Source organism: Protopterus annectens, chromosome 7.part0 (genome assembly GCF_019279795.1).
Source record: "Protopterus annectens isolate FY-2018-M chromosome 7.part0, PAN1.0, whole genome shotgun sequence".
Classification (NCBI taxonomy): Eukaryota; Metazoa; Chordata; order Ceratodontiformes; family Protopteridae; genus Protopterus; species Protopterus annectens.
This window is the reverse complement of record NC_056739.1, coordinates 1,167,819,315-1,167,830,015: the sequence shown is the minus strand read 5'-3', so window position 1 is coordinate 1,167,830,015 and position 10,701 is coordinate 1,167,819,315. Positions and strand designations below refer to the sequence as shown.

Here is a 10,701-nt window from a genome sequence, read left to right as displayed (position 1 = left end):
CCTCGGCCTGTTTTGCATTTAAAATGCACAATTTATTCAAATGTTGTCCCTCGTGTGCGTAATATTCTTGTGTCAGCTGTAGCCCCCTACAACTAACTCTCTCTCTCTCTCTCTCTCTCTCTCTCTCTCTCTCTATACACACACACACACACACACACACACACACACACAGACACTGTAGAAATAGTCAAATCTCTGAACAAAGTTTATATACAACGTTGTTATAGAGGTATGTAGCACAGTTTAGTTAAGACAGTTATAGAAATGCTCTGGCCTCAGAAAGCCACAATGTTTGGGTGAGATACGCAGGAGAAACATGTATTCCGTTAAATACAGAAATACGCCTGGCTACACCTTTGACTGTATCGCACTGAGATAAAGAAGCATTTGGATGAAGGGATGCATATACTGCCAAGCAGACATACATTCCCGTTACATTGTTATGCAGACATTTTCACGTGGCTTTATTGCATTATCTGTTAGAGGGAACTATATTCTGTGTGCGCAACTGTTCTTGACTTTGGCAATCAGTCCTGTGAGCAGTCATCAATAGAAAAAAGCAACCCTATTAAATCTGATAAAAGATTTTCAATCATCGATTGGTAACTTGAGGAGGATAGAATAAAGGGGAGGTGGTGTCTCAATAATCGACCTGTTTGTGGCTTGAAACTGACTCAAAATGTGATCAAAGCCAAATCTACTGCTCCAAGTTCAAATCTATCAAGGAAAATTGAATATTTCGGTGTTCAGATACATAACACGTATTTGTGGTTTTAAAGAAAGTATTACGATTAGGTAAGACTGCTTCAAAAATAAGTAAGGTTCATCCAGTGCGTTCTGTCATTAATCAGATTCCACTGCGAGGTGAGAAGAATATTACTAGAAAATATAAATGAAACTCATCGGGACTGACTTAGATGCACGAGTTAATGCCTCATACTTAACCCGAGTTGGGGTCTTGTAGTTTTCGTGGCTAGGGGAAAATAATGCACTTATTGATTAACAATGCATGCTGAATAAAAAAAAAGAAGCTAGAAGACGGGCTCTACTGTATCATTAGTTGCTATACTAATTATTCGTTTGAGCCTCCGCGTAATTAAATAATGTATATTCCTGTGTTTCTTTTTTTTTTGGGGGGGGGGGGGTATTGTATGGCAATCAGTTTTTGCTTACGGGGGTAGTAAATTACACGGCATGTGTAGTATGTGTCACTTCTATGGACAAAATAACTAGCTACAATGCGTCATGGTCGAATTTCTAAGCATATATAAGGCATGCAAACGGTACGGAGGAGTCACTGCTTAGATAATTTTACTCCCACCTCCAGCACCCCCCCCCCCTTTTCTCCCTCTCCGTTTCTGAAGTTGTGCCTTGTTGGTAGGTGTGTGGAATTAGCTTTGACAATCGATGTGCGCGTCAGGGTGGGTGAGGCTGCGCGCCCCCGCAAGACCATCTCGTGCACTGCTTTCCTGTCAGACTGAACTGCAAGAGAAGAAAATCGCATCTAAACACCAGGGTACCCAAAGCAGATGTAAAAATGTTCCACGGTGACAGGAAAAACTTCACCCGCGTTCGTACTCTTCTGCAAGGCTTCCAGCCCTGACTGGCTTCCTCATTCTGAAGCCAGCAAAGGATGAACAACGTCATTTAATTCTGGGATGAATACTAGAGCCCCCGTACCTGCTTGAAAAAGGTAAGCAACCTGAAAAATTGTGCCCATCGGGACTGTCATTTTTCCTAGCAAATGTCCATTTTACAGTAGACAGTGAGGAATCTTACTTAGTATAAGTTATAGTGTTTTGATACCAATCATGCCAGGAAACGACAGACAGGCATGTAAACTGTATCTGATCTACAATAGCGGGAAACGTTGTGTTTGGCAAACTGATGTTAGTTGGAATAAATACGACGAAAACGGCATGTTTTAATCCATTAACTTGCTCCTTGTTGCAAGCGTTCCGACAGCATGAGTTGCTTGCAGGGATAGCAAAAAAATTGTGTAATTCACTGCATGCAACATAAGATAATGAATTCATTCCCAATCACTGTCCTTTTGGACATTTTAAGTGACCTCCTTATTATGTTTGATAGTGGTTTCAGCTTATCCTTTAGGCGTTGACACCTGTCACTTACTATATACTAGGGCATGGTAGGTCTTCCATTTTCATTTACGTGTTACCACCTGTCACCTTCTGCTTTGCTGTACAATTTGGCATGGCATATAGTCCGGAGTCCATCCATCCATCCTTAACCCCTTTTCCAATTTTGTACGGGGGTGGGGGGTCACCTTCAACAATGACAATCATCTCGAGCCAAGGTTTACACCGCCAGGTGGCTAGCCCTGCCGCGGTAGTTCATCCGTACCACTCACTTGCATACACACTCATACCTACCGCCAATTTAGAGTGACCAGTCCATCTACTGCATGTTTTTGGAATATGTGAGGAAACCGGGGCACCCGGAGGAAACCCACGCGACCACAGGGAGGACATGCAGATTCCGCACAGAAGGCACCCTAGCCGGGAATTGAACCCGAGAAACTCCGGAGTGTTGACTTACATTCCCCGTCAAGATGTCTGAAGTGATTTAGTTTTGTTTTACAATTCTCTAACAGCTTTATACGAAGCAGAATATAAGCAGTATAGTTACAACACATTGCATTCCTTAAATTCTGTCTCCTTGAACTGGGTAATTCTGGAATGAAAACGAAACTGATTTTATAACTGTATGCGTCATACCTCTCAATGTCTTAGAGCAAGAAATCAGGACAAAGCCATAAATAACTTGGGGGCAAAGACCAAAAAGTAGGGACAATTTTTAAATATTGCTCTTACAAACTTTGATAGTTGATAGAAAAACAGATGTTGCATTAGCATAAATTTTCTAAAGGGTATGAATGTCTGTCATTATTTTCTGACTTTAACCCTCAACGATTTACCAATGATTTGCCAGAAAACCACAATTTTATGAGAAACCAAAAATATGAGGCATAATTCTGGACATTCCGCGAATATCTGTACAGTCGAGAGGCATGTTAAAACTATGCGTTCAAAGTGATAAGAGCACGAACATATCTAAAACTGCTTATTTCGTAATGCAGTATGCAACGTTTATTTATTTATTTATTTATTATTTATTTTACATTTGGTTACCGGGAAAGTCCGACTGGACATGGATCCTTTTTCAGCGGAGGCCGGGGAGAAAAGCTCCACAAATATTTACAAAGACAATACAAGTGTACACTATGACAATACTAGTCTACAATCAACTTTTGTACAGTATAGTACAAGTAATGACAATTAATGGCACGTAGTATTTTGACATATGACATAGAAGTAAGTCTATAGTAGCCTAACTGTTAACTTTTTGCTGCAACAGAAAGTAGTAACAGTAGTCATTAAATATAGCAAGGGTAAGTCCAGGCAGGTAGAATTATGAGAGAAGTGAAGAGAACAGAGGTATGAGACTGAAGTGTAAAGATAATGTTACAAAATACTGAGGTAGGTTGAGGGAAGGGGGTGGCTAGTGTGTAGTGCAAACGTGAATCTCAATGACATCAGGGCATGGTAATCATACCTCAACCTGTTAGCACAAGAAATCTGGACAAAGCCCAAAACAATGGGAGTGGGGGGTGGGACAAAGGCCTCAAAATAGGGACAGATTAAAATATTGCTTTTATAAACTTAGAAAGTAGGCAGGATAAACAGTGTTCGTATCAGCGTGTATTTTTGAATGATATGAAGTCTGAAACTCAAACGTATATCATTACTTAGTGAATTCAATCCTTGGCAGAAAACTAAAAATATAAGGCAAAAGTGTGGACATTCGGCAAAAATCTGAACATTCGGGAGGTATGATGGCAATCTCAAGTACTTCTCTTGTCAGGCATATCTTAGCTCTGCCTGTTTGATTTACACACTTTAAAGTGACTTTGGCTGTAGATGATAGTCCCTGTTGAAGTGAAACCCCGACCCATGTGCAAAAATGTGGAAGGGGTTGTGGATGGATGCATGTATGCAATATATTTCTAAGAAAAATAAATCCAAATAATTTATTTTTATAATTTATCCCTGCAACCTGACTCGTGCTTCACAGAAACGGCTAAAATCCTGAAGTACTGTACTGCTAAAGCTTTACTGTGTGGGTATACACACACACACACACACACACACACACACACACACTTTTCCTATTCATAGCAAAGGTGGACTATCCCCTTGTCTGCGCAGGTTAAAGTACCAGTTAGATGTGAGTGAATAACTATAATTTAGGGGTAACATGGAGGAAAAGCACACATGAATTCTAGACTATTATTCTAACGCTGAAAGAGTTAACTTCCATCTAGCATTTTACAAAGCAATTTGCGTAGCTGGCTGTCTTAGTATGAGGTAGGCAGCAGAGATGCATAGGGCCAAGAACATAGTGCTACAGGAATAATGAGAAAATTGAACTTATATGATAAATGGCAACAAATGTATATGGACCTAGATGGATAATGTATCCATAGGATGATTGTGCTACAGAAGTAACCAGTCATAGGAAAATGTAGGATTATTGACAGCAAATCTATATGGACCTTCATATTAATGGTTCTCTTTTCTCTCTGCTTTTCCCTATCAGGCAGAACGATGGAAACATTTGTGCCATTCTTTATTGCATTTGTGGCTTACTTTGGAATAGGAGGCCAGGGCTGTCCGGCCACATGTACATGCGTAAATAAACACACGAACCAGGTTGCAGATTGTAACTACAAATACCTCCGAGAGGTTCCAGTGGGGCTGCCAGCTAATGTGACAACTTTAAGTCTTACAGCCAACAAGATTACCTCTTTGCCGCAAAAAGCATTTGTTGAGGTGACCCAGGTTACATCGCTTTGGCTGGCACACAATGAAATCCGCAACATTGCAAAGGGCGCTTTGGCAGTCTTAAGTCAACTAAGAAACCTGGATTTAAGCAGCAACAAGATTGTAGACTTCCCTTGGGAAGATCTAGCCAACCTCACCGCTCTCCAGTTACTAAAAATCAACAACAATCATATAAAGAGCATCCCCGGGGATGCCTTTGCAAACCTCCGAGATCTGAGATCTGTTCGGATCAACAACAACAACATCACCAGTATATTAGAAGGGACCTTTGACCCTCTCATTTCTCTGTCTCACCTTCAGATATATGAAAACCCCTTTGACTGCAGCTGCAAGCTTCAGTGGCTGAAGGACTGGATGGCAAACACCCCAATTGCTGTTCCCGAAAGAAGCTCTATTGTTTGTGCCACACCTGCTGACCTCAGTGGAATCACTGTGGAGAAACTTCCCGGGCTACATTGCATAGCTCCAGCTGTCACTCTGAGCTACCACCCCAATTTAGACAACACTGAATTGTTTGATGGTTTTAGACTGATTCTACACTGTAATGCAACAGGTAGCCCCATACCCGAAGTCAAATGGCAAATCCGTCCAAAAGGGAAAGATTCGGAACTAATCGAACCCATTCTCCAAACAGAGAAGAATGACATACCTGTAGATACTATCGAAATAAGCAAAGCACGGTTCATGGTCTTCAAAAATGGGACACTGATCATCCCTCAGTTAAGTAAAAAAGAAGAAGGTGTATACACCTGTGTAGCTATTAATGAAATAGGAATGAATAAAACATCAGTAAATGTGGCAGTGGCAGGACTACCGAAGTATGTTCCTAAACAAGATGCAGTAGACAGTAAAACACAAATTGCAGTCAACAAACCAGGGATCAAAACCTCCAAGAATAATATAATAAACTGGGTGGACCCAAAAGAGAATGTCTTGGTTCCACCAACTCAGCAGACTCAAAAAGTTTTAGGGGAGGGCCAGCCAGTCGATACAACTCCTTCTAAACTGCCCCACTTCCAAAAGAAGTGCGGCACTAGTATTGGAAGTCATTATGTGTCTAATCACGCCTTTAATGAATCCTCAGAGCTAAAACAGCACACCTTTGATTTCGGGATCATTGCCCTTGAAGTTTTGGAAACGGAAGCAAAAGTGCAGCTGAATCCTTTTCAAACCAACCCAAAGAAAGTGCATTTAGAAATGTTATACCTATGCGAGGATGGGGGTCCCCGGGATCGCGCGGTAGTTCAATGGTCAAAAATTGAAGTAGGGGTGAATTCCTATCAGTTTCGGGGTTTGAACCCCGGCACCAACTATACACTCTGTTTTACTTACATGGGTGAGGACTGTCAAGTTCAAGTGGTTTTCACTACCAAGAAGCGAATCCCGTCCCTTATTATCATCGTTGTGGTTAGCACATTCTTGCTGGGCATCGCCACTGTACCACTACTTGGGGCAGCCTGTTGTCATTTACTGTACAAGTACCAAGGAAAGACTTACAAGCTTATGATGAAAACCCAAAATCCAGACCAGATGGAAAAGCACATGACTGCCGACTTTGATCCCCGGGCCTCCTTTCAGGAATCAGAGAAGAATTACAACCCTGGTGAGGCGGGGGAGGGCGAGGAAGAAGAAATAGAAGCAGAAGGTAGCGTGGTAGCGGAATCTATACCAGAATCACAGTCTAAGACCAACCCGGAGGATTTCGAGGTAGGCTCGGAATACAGTGATCGACTCCCGCTGGGGGCTGAGGCAGTGAACATTTCTCAAGAAATTAACGGAAACTACAAAGAGCCAGTTCGCTGATGCGGTACGCGAATACAGCCCGGAACAATTCTGCTCACATCTGGGGCATCATTATGGGAAGATTTCAATACTGAAAGCGGTCACCATTTCTTGAATTGTTTTATTTGCTATCTCAGATAATGTGACAGGGATAATAGTTGCAGTTACCTTCTTTTATGTGAAACTAGGGTAAAATGCGAGTTCACAATGGGGTGGGGAAGTGGTTGCAAGTAACCACAGTAAGGAGATGATTGTTAACAGTTTTATTTTTCCCAGTTTTGCTGTTTGGAAAATACATTTGCAGTCACATCTCTCAATATAAAATCGAACTACTATGTTCTACAACCGCAGTGCGGTGCTTGGGCAGAGAGAGAGAGAGAAAAACATACTCACATTTTTGTTGCCCCACAGCTAAAGCAGGATCGGATTTGTACTTCAGCTCTTCAGGACCTCACGTTGTGAACAGCTACAGCCACGGGGAAATAGGGGATAATGGGTGTGTATGTTAAAGAATGTGTACATGATGTACTTGTAAAAAAATGAAACTTTTCAAAAGGAAATCAACGCTGACATTTCAGTCATACACTATCAGTGTTTAAAAAGGCACTTTTTTCTAAATGGAAAAATGTAATTTTGTCAAGTCATATTATGTGCTTTTCTTGGTATTTCATAAAGCCATTGTTTGCCCAGCCCCACAGATGTAACGTGTGTCGTCTCTCACTTGCTGGGGCAAATGGTATATGTATTTTGTAGATATGTTCGTGATGTACTGGTAACACTTGTTTATTAAAAATAACACTTAAGTGCGTGTCCTTATGGTTTGTTGTGTCCTATTTAGGCACCGATGGACCAAGAAACTACAGTTCAGGTTTTGATGGATTTATATTACTTTGTGTGGATTTTGAAGGGGACCTCATCAAAAGCTGTGATAATGGGGGAAAATAAAATAAATGTAAACATATGATAATATGGATTCTGACTGAAACCGATCACCGATTACGCTAAAGGAATTTTTATAAGGCAGACCCGGATTGCACACAATATAACCAAAATAGTGAAACACGTTACAGACCATTAACAAACTGTACAACCGGCATACTCTCTGTCTACCCTTGTTTGTGTTAATCATGCATAAAAAGTATATCTTTTGGTAAAAGTTATTTCCCACCTGTATATATAGGCGCGCACCTGGTTGTACACATCTTATGGTGAGAAAAGAAGCACTTTGTGATGTTAAATGTTGAATTATAAGACTAACTTCTAATCAGTCTTAATGTCCGTCTATGTGCGAAATATGTCAATAAAACAGCTATTAGTTTATAAATAGACAACCCATTCAATAAATAAATAAATATAAAGCAACACTGATCATGCCACAACGTCTTTTAATTTATATTCTTTCAGGCAAACGTGGTAGTCTTGTCTGGGCGAAATGCTGACTGACAGGAGAATAGATCAGAAAGCAGAACTTCGGTAGATCCTACCATATGGCTCAGAATAAGCCATTTAGAGTCACTTCATCATTCACTAAACAGCACGCAGAAATGTAAATCATACATTATACTGTATGTCTCGCAGGTTGTGAGCTTAAATAAACCCTCAACATTGCTTTGTCATCAGACTGGTGACAGCGCTTGGGTTCTCTGAATCAAGGTAAACCAGAAGCCACTAGGGACAGCTCTCCAGATGGAGATAAAATCTATCTTAAATAAGTGTTCTGGTTTATGGGTAGAGGTTAAGTCTTCTCGTTTGGAGGAACTAGGGGAATGAGCTATGCACTGCTACACAAATTAATAGACGTTTGGGTATCTCCTTTTTTTGTGTAACAGAAGTCTAGTAGGACTTAACTCCTGAGGAATTTTTGATGTTGAGCTTTGATCGCAAACATACCACTGTCCACGATCGCAGATACCCAAAGGAGGGCACTGGTGCCAAAATACAGGACATTAATGTTCGATTCTGAGGCATCTGGTCAGCAGAAACAGAACATGTATGAAATAAGTTTAGCGGATTTAAGGCGGTGCAGTGATTAACAATTCCCGTGTTAGAGTATCGTTTAACTGAAGCAAGTACAAGACAAGAAAGTTATTTTGTGTTGGTATAAGATGGAAGTCGACTTATAGAGAAAGCTAAGTTTAAAAAGGTTTACGTCACTATTTTCTGCGTTGCTTTTGAATTGCGCTCAATTGGATAATCTCCTCCAGTAAGAACCGAAGATACCCTTCCCACTTTACTTATAGCCTGCTTTCATAGTTCAGGTCATGCTTTTAGAAGTTCAGTATTAACAAAATTATGACTGACATTTGCATTCCAATACACAATGCATTCTGAATAGAGGATATACAATTTTCAGCAATATGCAAGGCTGCGCACAATCACCAGTTTCATTTCGTTTCTAAACAGCATGATAACTAATGAGGAGACGCCTTTATTATAAAATAAATTAGGTGACAGTGTTGTTAACCATTTACAAATTGCATTAATAAAATAAACATATGCACAACTATTTTACAAACGGGTTTCCCTATTTTACTACTTCCACGCAGTTCTTGGGTCATAGCTCTCAACAACCTCTTAACTCCATAACTGGGGGAACTTTTTAAAATACCAGTATCATTAACATGATAAGTTAACATAATAAGAAAATACAATGTAACATACATTTTCTGAAGTAAAAAAGTCTCTATTCATTAAGTGCAATTCAATTTTACTACATATTTTCTCCCAAATTGCCAGTTTTAGAAGGGACAGAGCAACATGTTGAGCCAAAATTAGAGACCTTCTTGGTAACGAGGATCATTTGAGAGGTACGGGTTTGGTATATTAAAACTGCCGACAGGCAACACGTTTGCAATTACTTGCTGTTTTTACAGCAATTCCAGTAACAAGAGGTTATGGAAAATCTTCACCTATCAGCATCCCCATTCATAACACGACTGCGTCCAGGTCCAGTAGGAAAGTATGTTGTACATACTTTAGTCACACACTCATGTGAATACACTGTCCTAAACAGATAAATGTGGAATAAATATAAAAGTATAACGTGAACACGGTATACAATCACTTAAGTGTAGCGATGTACACTGACACGCTCGCGCAGCTAGCTGTGGGCAGCTGCAGTAAATGACACGCCCACACTTCCGGGAGTTCAGACTGAAGCTTCTGTCAGCCGTCACAGGGCCTCAGCACCGTCTCAGGAGTTGGACTCAGCATGTTATTTCTTCTGTCAATATTACTTGTGGTGTTGTGGCAAAAGGATTATAGTCAATAAATAATGCGTTAGCTACATGTATTTCTCAATATGCTATTTCTTCAGAAAACACTTTATGTAACCTCGTCACAATGTACCAGTAGGGTTGCCACCTTTTCAAATGGCCAAAGTGGGACATGTTTGGTACAAACATCAGATTTTACAGGCCGACACATACCCACGGCCAGTACAAAGGACAGAACGTAACTGTTTTGCCTACAGAAAAGTGTATTCTTGTAGCAGTTTAGTTGCTTATTCTGGTTCTCATAACATTTAGGTATTTCAGATACAGAATAACTGTTTAATGCAACTATCACATAAAATATAAGAAATAATTTTTTTCCTAAAATCTCAGGACATTTGCATGTTTACAATTACATGTCAGGACACAACTTCCCAAGGAGGGACTGTCCCTCGCAAAGTGGGACAGGTGGTAACCCTATGTACCAGCTTTCGACATTCTTCCTCTTCTTTCGGCTTTTCCCGGTTAGGGGTCGCCACAGCGGATCACCTGTTTGTAGGGTTACCACCTGTCTCACTTTGCGAGGGACAGTCCCTCTTTGGGCAGTTGTGTCCTGCAAAAAAAGCTTAAAAAATGACAAATGTCCTGTGATTTTAGGACAAAATTCTTTTATATATTTTATGTAATAGTTGCATAAAACGGTTATTCTGTATCTGAAACACCTAAATGTTATAAGAAACAGAATAAGCAACTAAAGTGCTACAAGAATAAGCATTTATTTAGGCAAAAAAGTGAATTTCTGTCTTTTGTACTGGCCACGGGTATGTTTCGCCCTGCAAAAT

At 40.4% G+C, this 10,701-nt stretch overlaps 1 protein-coding gene across 1 annotated transcript; it reads left to right on the top strand.

Moving 5' to 3' along the window:
• Positions 1–1,353: 1,353 nt before the first annotated feature.
• ISLR2 (immunoglobulin superfamily containing leucine rich repeat 2) lies at positions 1,354–7,450 on the top strand. The gene is made up of 2 exons (XM_044077761.1): positions 1,354–1,693; positions 4,621–7,450. Exon 2 carries the CDS (start codon positions 4,629–4,631, stop codon positions 6,666–6,668), a length of 2,040 nt encoding a protein of 679 aa, XP_043933696.1. The 5' UTR covers positions 1,354–1,693; positions 4,621–4,628; the 3' UTR covers positions 6,669–7,450.
• Positions 7,451–10,701: the final 3,251 nt, after the last annotated feature.